Here is a 16758-nt window from a genome sequence, read left to right as displayed (position 1 = left end):
CGCGCGGGGTGGGGAGCGGGCAGGGGGGCGGGTCGCGGAGCCTTTGACAAAATTGCAAAAGTTAAATCCCGCCGCCCCGGGGCAATCCTCGTGACTGCAGTTCGGCTCTCGTATTTCCATTACCGCGAGCGTTACGTAACTTGGAACGACATTAAGTATTATGGCGGCTCTTCTGTTGCTTAGTTTTCAAGAGTACGACCAATTGTATTTAGATAGGTGATCACATTTAGCGGTTACTACTACTTCATTTGTACAGTGGGCGGGGCGCATGGCTGAACCAACTGATGGCTATATGGGTGGAAGGATCACGAGTGGCGACCACGAGTCGGCAGACACGTGATCTCATGACTTACATATACTATTGGGAGGAGGATAAGCCTCGCAGTTAGCGTTTGATGGCTCAGAAATCTTCAGCGGATATTGTTAGAGATCAGTTCCGTATCTTTTTTAAGTACGGTTCAACATTTAGACTCTAATTTCGAAACTGTACCTAACCTACACCTGTACCTTTTTTTTTCAAGTAGATATTTCTTATTCACACGCGCTTTTGAATCGTCGATTATTTTAGCATTATAAGCAGCAAGCCGCCGCCGACTCTGATCTGCTAACAGCTGGTTAGAAACTCAACAGTTGCTCTTTGAAATTTATACACTCACAAATTTTAATGAACTAAAAACTCTTGAATGCCATAACAAGATTAATTTTATAATATATTTATAATTTTAGATTCAAAACCAAATGGTAGGTCTAATATATCTTATAGAACTTCATTACACTCGTATATGTTTACACTCAGATTCATGAACCATTTGTTAACTTTTTTGAAGTCAAAATTTAGGCGTTACGAGTTTATTTTTATTTCTTCTATATTTCATGTGTCTGTTACTATTTTTCATACACCATTTTAAATTATAGCACATAAATAACAATTCGATAAAATTTTCACATTTTCATGATATACACAAAAGGTTCAAATAAAATCATCACCATTATATCAGCCGGTGATGCCCGCTGTAAGCGATGGGCTTCCTCCTACGATTTCCTTGATGATCAGTTTCGCGCGGTGCGCACCCAGCAACCTTCTGGTGAAACATTTTGGCTCGCAGATTTTAGTTAAACTCTGGTTACCTAATTTGTTCTCTTTACCTCTTTATATTTCTGTTTTAGTAGTTTTCTTGTTGTTTCCAATATAAAAACTATACTAAATTTTATTTATTTGTGCGCATTACTGTCATTAATATCATGTACTTCCTTAAGTAGGTTATCGGCAATATATTTGCAACAGGAGCGGTTGACAGCGGCCTTCATTCAGTTCTTCCCACGATCCTAACAAGATCGTCCGTCCTTGTCTTCTCGTGGTCTCCTCTCCAAATTCTTCTAGGCTCCCCTATTTCTCTTTAACGAAGTTGAGAAGCTTTTCGACGTTTGCGATCCTCATCTACTTCTAGATCTTTCTAATCGACAAGTTTTCGTATAGCACATCTCCTTTGTCTTTTGTATTCTTTATTAGATAAGTATTTGAAGTCTCTCTCGCTTGTTCTTAAGCGATGACGATGATGAGGTCTACGATAGCACATGCTCGCCTAGAAGATACCTATACACTCTTGTGTTGAAGACTCCTAAGTTATAATTGTCTGGAAACAATGACGCCGGCAGGTTGTTTCACTCCTTGGCTATTCGCACGATGCAACTATTAGCGAAACATTTAGTGCAAGTAAAAGGAAATTATTTGTGCGAATATCATGAGTCCGTACGCCTCGTCTAATGGGAGAAAGAGATGGAGTAATTATTTGGTGTAATTTCGACGCTTACTACAAAACACAGTCTTTCCGACTGTCTAGGCTGTTTTTAAACTGTAATATCTTACCCAATAATGCCTCGACCTTTTTCATGGTTAAGCCTTTAATTGCACTTTTATTTGATTATTTTTTATGTAAAATTTACTTGATAATGTCTATCTTAACTATAATTATTTTCTTATCATCGTTTCTATTATAATTACTTTTGTACATTCAATTTAATGTGTTGTCTATTGGAGAACAATTAAATATAAATGAGACACACAGAAGATATACAGGGTGTTTGCGTCGGTGGCGTGTCGAGTCGGCCTGTAGTCTCAGCTAAGTTTGACTTCAATTCCGAGAGTCCGTAACAATATTACGTTCTCCCATTTTAATGTATTTATTTCATTGTCACTACCATTTCTGCCAATACACGCCCATTACCAGACACTACATATAACCGTTCTTATGTTGCCCGCAATTCGCAACTTCGAACGACTATATCGTTGGTCCCATTTGTGGGACAACTACCCACGCCGCCTATACCGGCTCGTGGTCGCCACTTGAGAATCTTTTGATTATAAAGCTATAATACAGCGAAAAAATTAATGGAACCACTGTATACAGGATGCTTGTAAAAGTGATCTCATAAAACGAACCCATCAACGATTGAGTTTGTTGTAGACTTTTCACAGATCGACACCCGTTTAAGTTCCGTAAGTTTAAGTTGAAGTTAAGCTAAAAAGTTGTTATTATATAGGTGCTTAATTTGATGGTAGTTTATATATAATTGATATGGCTGGCTTTTCCGACATTCTTGGCATCATATAAATGAATGGTTGTAAGTGTTAGAGCTTTAAAGGGGTTAACGTCTAGTTCATTTGTTAGCGAAAATCCTTAAAGCCTTTATATCTACAAACAATCACCTAAAGCAAAATAAAAGAAGAAGAATGTAAATAGATTTACTGTTAAATTGATTTTTTAATTCCTTTTTATATGCATGTTGTGATTGCGATTAATAAAACTGTATCTAGATCTGTTTTTTTTTAATTGCTTGTTATTAGTATGGAGGTTTGTTAATTTTATTAGCAATCTCCGATAAACAAAATAAGGTTCCCCACTCCACGCGTCCCGCCCGCGGTCTGCAAGGGGATCCCCGGCTATAAACACACTTTAACTAAATCGAGTCCCGTAAAACGGAATTGCCGCCATCAAGTCCCCGGGCCACGGGCCGTAGCGACCGGAGACTGTCTATTGGTCCGGGATAACGAAAATAAAACTAAAAAGAATATTTAGCCACTTCCGCACATGCAGTGGTTGTCGTGCAACGAAATGCACCGCCCGCCAGCCCGCTGCCAAACACAGAGTACAGAGTAGAGAGGCACTAATCGGTGTAACATAACTCCTGAAGATGCCCCGTGGAGGGGTGAAACACGTGTTGAGTAATTTGGCGGTAGCGGTTGTGTGATTCGCATTGTTTGCCGCATACGCATTTATCAGCGGGCTGGCGAGCGGTGCACTTTGTTGCACGACTACCACTGCATGTGCGGAAGTGGCTAAATATTGGTCCTTTTCTAACTTAGGATGGACTTCCGCTAGGTAACGCCTGATTTCATTAAATATTGAAAATAAAACTACCTTCAAAGATCATCAGACAAATTTAACTTTAATTCAAATATAATACCGAAGTCGTCGTTTCAGCCCATAGACGCCCACAGCAAGGAATAAGCCTCTTTCAAAAATATCTATGAGGGGATATACCGTAATCGCCACGTTTGCGATGTGGTATTATGGTAAACAGAGGACGTTGCAGCACATCCTGAATAAAGTGATCACTTTGAAATATGTTACATTATTCTTTTCTCTATCGGAATGTAACTGACTTTTAATTTCTGGTAGCACAGTCTTCTGGTACAGATGTTAAACAATAAATCATTTTAATGTGTAGCGATATTAATTTTAGAAACGTTTTCCATGCTACATAATCTTTACATTATTTTTTTTTGAAACCATTAATTTTTGTGTTGGCTGTACCATACAGCAGTTGACACTAAATGTGCCATACATTCAACTCATTTAAAACTTTTACACTTATTTCCAATCAAACTACTAATGAAACGCGGGATAGTTTGTGAAACATATTTTTATTGATGCATTATTGTTCAAAAAATATTTGTTGTATCAAGAAAATTATTTCCGTCGTAGATCTGGACAGCTTTCAATTACTTCCATTAGAAAGCTCTGAGAAAGCCTGTGTCCCTGAATGTTCATCTGCTGAAATGATGATGATGGAATGGTGGGTTTTTATAAAATGTGATATCAGCAACTCCTATATCACCTATATTATTTTGGTGAACACTCTACTTCTAATACAACACTGTTTTGATAATTCTTTCACAGCCCAATCGTGTGTGAGGAAGTTCTGTCTATCGCTGGGTATTTTGCTTGCAATGTGTTTTTTCGCGTTTAATTAGCGCAGACAGTTTGGAAAGAGTTTGCTGCTATTTTCTTCTCTAATATATATATATATATATATATATGCGTGTGTCTTACTAAACTACACATTATTTTATATTTTACTTGAAGTCTTTGCCCAAGTGCTACAGACCGTTAAATGCCTTCAGGTTTAGGATAATGTCAAAACCGGGTCAGCTCGTCAAAATATTGTACAGTAGATTATTTCATGAGGAAGTCCGGTAAGTTGAACGGTGTTATATCAAGTGTGTCGCAAAGGATCACGTGGATACATGTTATTAATTTAAATCGGTAATCGTGGCTAAGTGTTAGAAAGATCTTTACTGTGGATCATCTCATGGCAGGCATTGTGGTCAATTATTTTAACATGCAGGTATCATTTGCAGTACAGATGCCTTTTACAGTTACGTTCAACCAACAACTGTGTCATGTGTATTTTTACACAAGTCACTGTTGCGTTGTAGGCGTTTACGGGTTCAGCGAGCAGGGCATAGAGGACAGTCAACTTAAGCTTCGCTTTAAGTAACAGAGGTAGCGAAGCCTTCCCGAGAGCTAAGGCTGTCGGAACTGCATTGTGCATGACTGTAATGGTATTGGTGAGGCTACGGTTGCGCTTAGAAACAAGTATTGTCGCGCTTTATACAGGTTGAATCCTATTAACCATTTCTAGATTCAGCATACAGATGTTAAGATGTGATAAAAAAAATAAAGATAAAATTCATTTATTCAACATAGGATTCTTTAACAGAGTTCTTATTGATCATCAACTTTTTTTAATCTATTTATACTTGACTCTACTCTGCATCGCAAGGTGTTATAGTTGTGGCGAAGAAGCAGGAAGAAACTCCACAACAACACATATTTTAATAAAGTTTCACAATATAGATTTTTACATATACACTTTATCAGATACAGCCTTAATGAAATCAAAGTAATCATGCGATATCACTGACAAGGATTCTTGTCATTTAAATAATAATTTTTTCCCGTCAATTTACTTTTAACATGCGTTTTAAATTTTGTTAATGGAAGTCCAATGATGTTTTGCGGAATTTTATTGAAAAATCTGATCCCATTGAAAATGAATGAAAGATTTTTTTCAGTCGAAACACTGTGTACGTCCCCTATTTTTTAAATTTATTGTTAACGTACAAAGTATAAATATAATATGAAGCCACAATAAAAACATTGGTTTCTTTAAACAGTTTTCCCAAAGACAAAAGTGTAAAGACAAGTGATGTCAACGTATAAAGCTAGCAATACACTTTTTACACCAAGTATATAGTTTTAGTAGAGCGCATAAAAGAGAATAAGAAAAAATACGAAGTAATGTTAACAACATCATGGAACAGCGTTTCCCAACGTAGGGCCCACGCCCCACAGGGGGGCAATTTGAAAGTTTAGGGATGGGGGAGCAATTCGAAAGTGGACTCTACACAAGTTTAAATAAAAAAAGGACCAGTATATAGATACTTCCGCTATGTAGCAGTAGTCGTGCGATAAAGTGCACCGCTTGCCAGCCCGCTGATAAATGCGCATTTATTATCAGCTGGCAAGTGGTTATAAATTGGTCACTTTTCTTACTTAGGATGGACTTCCGCAAAATAACGCCTGAATCCATTAGATACAAGTTTAAATCTTTCGCTTTCATATAAAAATTATGTTTCTTACATAGGGGGGCGTAAGAATTTTGGAAAGGCTAAAGTGAGGCACGGCACGAAAAAGATTGAAAAATATTGTCCTAAAGAATTGAGTATACAATTGTAGAAGTCAAAAACCTAAGAATATTTAAGATAGCATATTTAGAATGATGTGTTTTTCTTCAGATTAATCGAATGTTTATTAAATATAATATACATTATTTAATAAAAATAAATATATAAATACAGTCCCACTGAATTTCTTTCTCCTGTTCTTCTCAGGCCTGAAGCATTTCATCTATACATGTAGATTCAATTTGAGGTCCAACAAGAGTACATCTCTCATCCGTCGTAAAATGAACAAAAAAATTTCAAATTTGAAAAAAAAGGTCTCACCTCCTAAGGCAGTGGCGGTGAGGTTGTTGAGCATGGCCTCAAAAGGCCAACCCTGGCCGCCCCCTATAACGCCAACTCCATCAGCACCGCGGCGGGACTCATTTGTACTCAGCACTTCAAGTCCTCGCGCCGAGAGAAAACACCTCCACAGCGATTCCGAGTCCAAATTAAATCCGATTCCGAAACGCGCTGATTGTTTTAATTTTGAACACTGAATCGAAAATTTTCAAATTTCGAACACGATCGGGAAAAAAAATTTGACGTCTGAAAAAGGGACAAAATCCGTGCGAAAACCGGCTTTAATATAAAATAATTAACGCTATATTACACCCAATTAGTTTTAATTACGACTCCGTTCAAACTTATTTACACACTTAATTTTTGTTATAAAATTAATATAACCCGTTTAGTATCAATTTGTATAAATTTGCAGTTTGATTGGCTCACCCGGCGCGTCAGTTAGTGCGGCAACCGCCCGGCGCGCGACTGCACGAAAACACGCGGCGCGGCGCGGCGCGGCACGCACGCCGCCGCCGCCGAGCTCACTCGCATGCATCCGTCCTCTGTCCGCACACGCAGTAAACATATCTCCGTCTCGCCAGGCACCGGCGCCGCTAATGGACGTTTACATTTTGTTTACCGCGGCCGGGAACAAACGAATAATCTATTATTTCATTCGTTCGCGTATTATTGATACGATCTCTGCGCTCATACAATATTCAACGCCTTATACAACTATATCTGTCTCATTCTAACACAGATGGTTTTGCTATATGGACGGTGATACTGTGTCTCTCTCGCGCCGGTTTTGAATATCGAACGCTTCGCGGCGGACCAATGGGATCGCGCGGAATTCACTTGAAGCGTTCCAGGGCCGAGCGTGATATTGAATTATTATGGTTGTATGTAGCGCAGGGCGTTCCGCGTCTTTGTATTAAAAAAAAGAACAAATACGCGAAGTAAATAGGAGCGAGGAGCCGCGGCGCGCTGAGTGCGATCCCTTGTAAAGAGCCGTTTAATTTTCGGCCGCTGCTGAATAAGGAAAGAATCGGCCGTCTCCCTGCTCCCTGCTGCCGGCTGCTTGTTTCTCTTCGCTTTTATTAAATTTACTTGGAATTTATTCGCAAATAGTTCTGTGCCGCACAGACAAGGGCGGGGGCAGTTCTTATTTAAGTCCTAAAAATTATAATATTCTCAATACCAATAGCAACATATATATATAATTTTTATTCTAACAATATATGACTAGTAATAATATATAAAAAAATGAAGTTAATTTATATGAGAGCGGCTTAAATTAATACATTATTAATTCTACTAATAATGTATTTAATTAAGCCGCGATTATCCTGACCGCATGTAATTTTTTTGTAGTAATTGTTACCTTATGTATAAAAGTTTTTCATATAGATTTATAAGTGGCAGCGCATGAATTGACGTATATTTATGGGACACTATATATTTATTGACTGCCTTTGAGTATTTCTTCGAGATGTAATCGTTACTATTGAACTGCTCGCAATTATTAGTTTTACCTGTTATAAAACTAGAGCAGTGGTAGCCCCAGTGGTAGCGGACCGGGACTTGCGACCGTCGGTCATGGGTTCGATCCCCGGAATACAATCTTGTGTAGTTCATGTTTAGTGCATTAGTTACATAGGATTGATACTGAAATTTCGCATAACATTATTGAACTACTATTTGTAAAATTCAAAAGGTATATTGTAGAAAACTGCTTATTATTTAATAAACGAATGTTTAAATGACAAGAATACTTGAGAGTGATGTCGCCTGATTATTTTGATTTCAATAAGGCTGCATGTGATAAAGTGTATATGTATAAAACTATATTGTGAAACTTTATTAAAACATGTGTTGTTGTGGAGATGCTTCCTGCTTCTTCTCTACAACTATAACACCTTGCAAAGCAGAGTAGAGTCAAAAATAAAATAAATAAAAACTAAATAAATATTGTGTTGGCAAATTAATGTAAACTCTATTAAAAGTTTCCAAGATCAAGAAAATTTATTTTATCTTTATCTTATTTCACAAAAAACGCTTATCAAAGATGGACAGCAGCGTCTTCTGCGTACTATAATACAACACTGCAATCACCAACCCGCCTGCCAAGCGTGGCGATTGTGGTATATACCCCATATATATATTTGAGTAAAGCCTAGGCCTTGTAGTGGGTGTGTATGAGCTGAAACGACGACAATTAAAAACCTTCGTTCAGTAAATTATAATAAAACATTTCGTTATGACTTATTAGGTCTCATTGTCATTTTTTCAGTCATAGTTTCACGTTGACTGAACTCTCCCATAGGTGTGCAATAAGACCGCTCGGATGCTGCGTTCATCTTCTTTCAACGACCACAACAAAGGATATTCCACGCAGTGCAATTATACCAATGGAACGAAACAATAGAAATAAACATGAAATAAAACTTAATTTCTAATATTTGCAAAATACTCATTCACGAGTACGTCTAATGTATTGAACGTCATTTCTAGGTGTCTTTAAACTTGTGCTTCGTTGGCCAATCCGATAATGAACATAATACGCGGAGATCCGTGCCGAGTATCCGGGAGTCCTAGAACAGTATATCCTGATGTGGGACTCACGCCCCAGAGGGAAACAATTCAAAATCTCTTTTGCTTTATTAAAAAAATATACATTACATAGGGGGGCCAAGCATTATAGAAAGGCTATGGTGGGGCATAGCAATTAAAAGTTTGAAAAATACAGCCCAAAAGCCTTGTTACCTAAAAAGGAGATTTAGACTTTGCGCCTCCTGCGCTTTGCTCCTTCAAGCCAGTAGAATATCTGCTCTGCTATCTAGTTCACGGACCCTTCCGCTCCGTGAACTCAGCACCGATGAAGCTGTAAAAGCCTTAAGGCTAACAGCATTAACATCTTCAGAAACAATACAATAATTATACTGCTCCGCTAATCTGCTAACAACCGGACAGAAACTGAATAGTTGCTCTTTTCATATGAAACCTTACAATGTTTGGTATATATTATAATATCTACGGCGTAAATAAGTCATTAAACCAAGTTCAAACGTCTCATCGGGTGAAATAGTAGCAAGTAGCATTCCGAGCCACGGCACCTCTGGGAGCCCTTGACCTTCGCTCTTTAAAAAAGGTCTCACGACAAGCTTGCTCTGCTCCCTGACACCTCAGAGCCGCGGAATCTGCAAATGCCATTTAAGAATAGCGGCAAGAACAGCGACGGAAGGTACCTGCAAGGTAGAGAAACGACCTTAGAAATATTTTCGGAAAAAAAAAGATTTTCCAACCTTTTTAGCGGCATGTCCCACTTTAGCCTTACTAAATTTCTTACGCTCCCCTATGTGACATACATCATTTTGATACTGTAGCGAAAGGGTTAAACTCGTGTCGAGTCCACTTTGGAATTGCCCCCTAACAATCAAGTTCCCCACTGTGGGACGTGGGCATTTACCCAGCAATCCTACTACTGAAATGGTGATGAAGGAGCATCATAAGCTCATATATATGTAAGGCGTTTTAAGTAACATGGACTTATTTAGATTTAGGTAGGTAGAGGAATCTGGTATGTTATGGTGAACACTAATACATTGCAAGGAGGATTACCTTAAACCTGCTAAGGGGGTGGACAAACACCATGTATGGCACCCGCACCTTGAATCTATGAAACGCTAAGATTCGTCCCTTTTCGATGTGAAAAAGTCCAACTCGCCCAAGCTTCTTCCCCGTGCTCTGAATGTCTCGGAGTAAGTCCCGACTAAGCTGTTATCGGCCTGGGTAAATAATGAAATGACCACAAACTCACTTTGACCATAATGATATGGTTAAATAATAAAACTACTTGTCGTATGTTCGACATGGTAGAGTGCTGAAAGCACTTGATACAGTAACGAAGCTCGAAGTCTCTCTTCCTGAATCCTTACCTCTTATACCTTCCCTTACCTCTCCCTTCGTCTCTCTCTTCATTCATACCGAGCCATTTCACCGAATAATTTCAAAAGTGTCAATAAGATGGCCGCGTAAGAAATTTAACATTGAAACACATTCTAACCTATATAATAAATGACAGGTTTGCAGATGTACAGTTAGATTAAACATTTCATGTTTTCTTCCTCCCCAAATTCGCATTTTAATTAGTGGACCTTTAATCGTTATTCACTTTTAAAGGTCTTTTTAATTAATCTCAAGTTAAAGATAATATATAATTTCAGCAACACTTTTTTTTACTTCTGCCTACTAGATATTTATTTACTTAGAAAACAACACACGCAATTACATGGTACAATTAATTGTTATAGCAATCATAAATTTTCAGAGGCAAGATATACAGCCTTTTCGTAGAGATGGAAAATTATAAAATTGTTCAAATTGCATCGGGACTGTAACATCCCTTCGGAAACGCGCGCCCAGCTTCACGGAAGAGCTCCCGCCTTATCGTTACCCTCCTCTTCAGCGTGAGAGCCCGCTCCGCTTCACACAGCACATGTACATAAGGCACGGCGGGGAATTCAATCTCGTCACGGCAACACGACAAAAACATCCGCTGCAACAATTAAGAGGCCCTCCTGCCTCCCGCCCGCCCTCCGTGAGGAATTTAATTTCGACTGCGTACTTCAGCTCACAGCGAAGAGCACCGTACTTGAGTTGTCCTAGTGTTTTTTGTGAGCGAACTAGAGAGGCTTTTGGGGCTACGAAGCAATATATTCGTGGAAATGTATAGCTTTTTTTTGTTCATGCAAAAAAAAATATAATTCATTTATTTTATTAACAACAAGTAGTGTGCTTCTGTGATTATATCCCACAAATCATCATCATCACACATGTTCCCTGCAAGGCATAGGCCTCCCCCAAATATCGCCCGTCGATCCAACAGGATCCTGTCCATGCCATTCTTCACATCTACACAACTAATGTGCATATTCTTTAGCAGCCTTTGTACATTTTTTTCCCTTAAATTATTGCTTTCGTTAGATAATTGATTCTTTATTGTACAAGCTAAAATATATATACATATTTGCATAACAGTAAAGACAAAAGTACAATGGACGATCTTATCACACGAGGTAATTTCTTACAGACACACATAATATGGACACAGTAGAGGAATTAATAATGGGTAGTTAACGTGTACATATAGGCAAAACATACATATACAAACATACATACATAAGTATACATAGCATATATACTTATAATAAATACATAAATATAACAGAGAAAGGAAAGAAAATGGGTTAGAAATTTTGTGAACTTCTTTAGTTTTGGTATCATTTGAAATGCCTCCAGTGCCTATTTCTTACTTATAGGAGGTTGTCAATTTTATTCTCATACATAATTATGACTATCTGTTTATCTGTCCCAGGCTATTATAGTCATAAATTAAAAAATGCTAGCAATTGATGTTTTTAGTTTTATGTAAATAAACAAATTCCTTCTAGCTAACCCAGAGAGGTGCAGTAAGATATTACTGTACATCACCTGTTATCTATTGAATATATACTAGGGGGACCAGAAAGTAATATCGCTTTCTTAAGTTAAATTCACACGACTACATTTTTAACAAGATTTATTTCTTATCCACAATATATTCACCTTCGCTATCAACAACCTTCTGCTACCTAGTATACAAATGTTTAAAACCGGAGCGGTAACAAATCAATCGATTTTTTTATAAAATATGTCATGGACATTCATATAATACTTGAAATGGACTCACCTATACAAATCAGCGAGTCATTCAGTCTTCAAGCCATACAAAATAGATTCCTGCAAAGAACCACCCACAAAGTGTCACATACGTCTGTCACTGGAGAGATTTAAAACTAATATCAAAACAATACTATTGAAAAAAGTATATTCATCTATCCAAGTATACTATACTGATGTTAATGCGTGTGATTAAATGTTGATGCTCACTCGGAAGCTAATTATTGTCGCGCGCTCTTTATAAAACTATATTTGTAAAGAGCAACTAGTTTTACGCCGGCTCCAGCTTGCTGTAAGAACAACAATGCCGACATTTTATGTTGATCGACGATTCGAAAATGGAAAAAGCTTATTCGAATATAGAATATTTTCATTTTGATAAAGAAACTGCCAACAATCGCTCAGTTTTTACAATAGGCATCAATCAATTTTTTGACCTCTGCCGTTCAACACATAACCAAGCGAAAGCCATACGCTTGAGTTTCCGAACGACGGAACAACGTTTAGGCATCATACAAAACATAACACAGTCTTTCTAAACCTAACCGACCAAACTGCATCGAAGAAGCGATCGCTGTCTTCGGAAACGCCAATAAAAACATCTCAAAAAAAGTTAACAAACTCTTACAATGGTTTTAAAGATTCAAATAATGCATTAAGGTAACTATTTTTAAAAACAATTATAATTTAATCCTTAGTTTAAATTTTGGTATTCCCAAAACATAAAGCATTACCTTTGGTATATAAAGGGTGTTTTGGATTATTAAGTTCAGTGTACTCACGTCTAAAAGGTTTCCGAGTGTAGCCCCCTCTAGCTGAACTGACCACATAGTCAAGGTCCTGGGAATTCGTCGCATGCAGGCAACGCAAGGCCGATCATCGTGGCGATCTTTGACGAAGGCCTAAGCTTTGAAGTGGACATCTAACAGTTTATATGGTGATGAAGACATTTCAAATTAGTGTAATCTTGAAGGCACGTTGCCAAAGTCTTTCATCAGTAAACAGTTAAGGCATTCGATGTGGAAGCATCCGTGCAGCCAGTTAAATTAAACGTCAGTTAACGCGGAGCCGGTTTCACTTACCGCAGTTAAGGGAGCTCCTTCAGATTAGCGCTAATGCGTCGTTACTTACTGCGAATTACGCGCCGGGGCCGCACCGGGGCAGCAGCGGGGCCGCGCCGGGGCCGCACCGGGGCAGAGCGGGACGGACGCAAAGAACGTGAATACGGCTCAGCGAGCTGTCAGGGAACAGGAGATGTATTTATGCGCTGCTGACGATGTTGTGGTATACTTAATACGCAGTCTAGTTCCTTAATAAATTAATCTTGGAATCCCAATTACAATGTTTAGATCATTCCTGAGGTTCAATTCATTCATTCAATCCTAATTATTTTAGTATGAACTAATATAGCCTATCTTTTGTTTTGACCTCACCTCAACCGTACACAGTTGCTCATAAAAACGTTACTAATTCTATGAATTCTAGAAAAAGAACGTCATATATTTAATCCCATACACGCCCACTGCAAGGCACAAGCCTTCCTGATATCTGTAAGGGAGACACCACAATCGCCACGCTTGACAAGCGAGTTGGTGATCGCAGTGTAAGAAAAGGACCAATATTCAGCCACTTCCGCACATGCAGTGGTAGTCGTGCAATGAAATGCACCGCCCGCCAGCCCGCTGATAAATTCGTATGCGGCAAACAATGCGAATCACACAACCGCCACCGCCAAATCACTCAACACGTGTTTCACCCCTCCACGAGGCATCTTCAGGAGTTATGTTACACCGATTAGTGCCAAACACAGAGTGCACTAATCGGTCTTTATTACACGACTACCACTGCATGTGCGGAAGTGGCTAAATAGTGGTCTTTTTCTTACTTAGGATGGACTTCCGCGAGGTAACGCCTGATTCCATTAAATATCGCAGTGTGATATTACGTTACCCAGAGGATCTTGCTCATCCTTTGGAAACTCAGTCTGAAGTAGTCACGTAGTATTCTACTTTAGTGAAAAGTTCTGGGGAAGGACATAAAATTTTTTATAAATGTTAAAGTCGGCCTGGTCAGGTAGGTGAAAATACTTAATAACATAAAATATGAAAAATAATATAAAAGTAGTGTAGTAAAATCAAATTGAGAGATGAAATAATCACATAAAGTCGATACTTTTTTTGTTCAAGACAAAACTATATCCATAACTATATATTCCTTGGTGGACAGATGACCTGATTAAAGACTTCACAAGACAGCTTCCAATAGGTCCTGCTGGAAATCTATGGGCAAGGCTACGGACCAGTAGTGGGCATCCGTTGGTTGAAATAATAATAATATCTTAGCATAAACAATGCCTTAAAAACATGAAATAAAAAAAATTCTTTTCTTATCTTTATTTTTTTATCTTACTTGAACCTTATCATTATGTATATTTTCGTCAGTGCTTAGATTATTGACTTATTTAATTTTCTTTAATCGTCTAAATCTACACGCTAATCCAAAATAACTGTGATCAAAAAGTAAGATGAATTTGTTTATAGCATACAAATTCTTTATTTATTTATCCAAATCAATTTCATCACCTTTCAAGTAATCCTCGTGCGATAAAACTCACTTTTGCCAACGCTTTTTCCAGTCCTCGACACAGACAAGGCAGGTTTTTTCCGGAATAGCCTTCAAAACCGGCATAACCTGCAACAAGCCTTCGTCAATTCGGTTTTTATCTCATCAACCGTGTCAAAACGACGGCCTCGCATTAGCCTTTCGAGTTTGCAGAATAGCCAGAAGTCGCACGTGGCCAAATCAGGCAGCTTACTTTGAAGGTGATGAAATTGATTTGGAAGGATAAATCATGAATTTACATTTTACAAACAAATTCACTTTACTGTAATGTGTTTTATTTTAATATTTTCTACACAATTTTTTTGTCTAAGAGAGTTTTAATAAAAGATTCGAATATCTTTTAATAATTATTATTATTATTGGATTTATAGTTCGTTATGGAGATTTGATACGAGTCGCGCCGATAAACCAACACGCCGGCCGCGGCGATGAGTTTTAATAAAAAACACACCCGCATTCACACCGCCGCTGTCCCGGGGTAGCTCTAACTCTGTTCTAAATCGACTTAACCACCACACGCATCACCTCCAAATTAAACTATACTGTTATTAATATAAAAATCAAATTCCGTTATTCAAACGATTACCAAAAGTTTTTAATAAAATGTTAAATCGTCAATTAAAAAACGACCTTAGTAATTAAGTGTAAAGTTGTATTTTGTACAGCGGGGCGGGCGCGTGACGCAGCGGAGCCGTGAAACCGCTTGCAGTTTATTATAAGTTAATACGAGCCCCTCGCGCCGCGGCCTTACACTCGCGGACAACGAAACGGGACCAAACTAACCGTTGTTCTTCATAAATATATTTAAATTGTATTTCTGTATGATTGTCTTATTTATATATTTAATATATTAATAATTACCAATGATTACTTACAAGAAAGTTTTTTTTCGTTTCGTACACTGACAGGTATTTTATTATGTGATTATGTTTTTATTGCAATATTTAGGTAACTTTTTTTCTTTCGATCGATTTCAAATATTTGTCAAATTTTAATTGCCCTACAGTTGGACATTTTATTTATCTTAATTATTGTTGATCAGTTCGGTTGTTCATGTCATGTTTTAATTACTTCACGTCAGCTATCTCAGCAGCAGCAATGTCAATATAGGCGTGTACTGTAAAGCATAGGCTTCTGTGGGATGTGCCAAATTACCGGTCTCGTGACTACGCCGTACTTGACTGACGTGGATCCACATATAAAATGTATAGTACCATTTCATCCATTTACATTAAAAACACTCTATCGTAAGCATCTAACTATCTTAAATTATTCTTAATTATCTTTAGAGAGGTTACAAACTCCAAAAGACCAAACAGGCCTGCCGCACTACGAAAAGAAAAATATTTAAATAAGATACACTTATTACATTAATTTAAACTCTTAATGATAAACAACGATTGAACGAGTGATAAAGTAAAAATATGAAACACATTAAGCGGGCACTTTTTCGCTGCCAGGCAGTGTATCGCTCCCCGCGCTGAGCACGCAATTGCAATAAACTTACACGGTTTTTAACTCGGGCGCGCCCTGCCCCGCGCCCTGCCCCGCGCCGCCGCTTTGTCAGTTCTGATGGCCATGTCCAGATCAACTCTTGCGTTTACTTCAGTTAATGACGCGTATGGTGTCACTGACGTGATCACTTACAACAGACCTCATAAGCAGGCCTTGGGGTCACTTAAAGATGGCTATGCTCGGAGTTTCCCTCAACCACGATCACCGGCGTAGCTCGTCTGAACTGAACTGCTCGTCTGAATTTGCATTGGGTGAGGTTTATCGCTCGTGCAACTGATGGCCGTCGAGGTGGAAAAGTTCTCGAATGGCGACCACGAGCAGAAGAATTAACTATGGAACTCGCAAACCCCTAAGTACTATGACAAGACACATTCCTGGAGGAAGATGCGCCTTTCTCGTCATCCTCGCTGTACTGCAGAAGTGGTCTAGTCCACTTTGCATTACCCTCAACCTCAACATCCACAAACCTAATGCCTTTTTAATCGCCTCTTATGACAGGCAGGGGATACCTTAGACCCATATTACTGAATCTGGGCTAGTGAGTGACCTAATGGAGAGCCTATCCATGCCGCGTCCACCTGCTTGTGGTCGCCACTTACACTTGTTGT

The 16758-nt window shown here is 38.4% G+C and overlaps 1 protein-coding gene across 1 annotated transcript in view; it reads right to left on the bottom strand.

Moving 5' to 3' along the window:
* LOC137924682 (homeobox protein orthopedia-like) overlaps window positions 1-6751 on the bottom strand; it is a 52204-nt gene extending 45453 nt beyond the window's left edge. The window contains exon 1 of the mRNA XM_068768102.1: window positions 6293-6751. Coding sequence (XP_068624203.1) covers window positions 6293-6326 — 34 coding nt within the window. The 5' untranslated portion in view covers window positions 6327-6751. The remainder of the gene's footprint in view (window positions 1-6292) is intronic.
* Between the last annotated feature and the right edge of the window lie 10007 nt (window positions 6752-16758).

Source organism: Battus philenor, unplaced genomic scaffold (assembly GCF_028537555.1).
Source record: "Battus philenor isolate CCGP_79_NKW_IND1 unplaced genomic scaffold, ilBatPhil1.0.hap1 SCAF_24, whole genome shotgun sequence".
Classification (NCBI taxonomy): domain Eukaryota; kingdom Metazoa; phylum Arthropoda; class Insecta; order Lepidoptera; family Papilionidae; genus Battus; species Battus philenor.
Note: the sequence above shows the minus strand (reverse complement) of the source record. Positions and strands in the feature narration are given on the sequence as shown.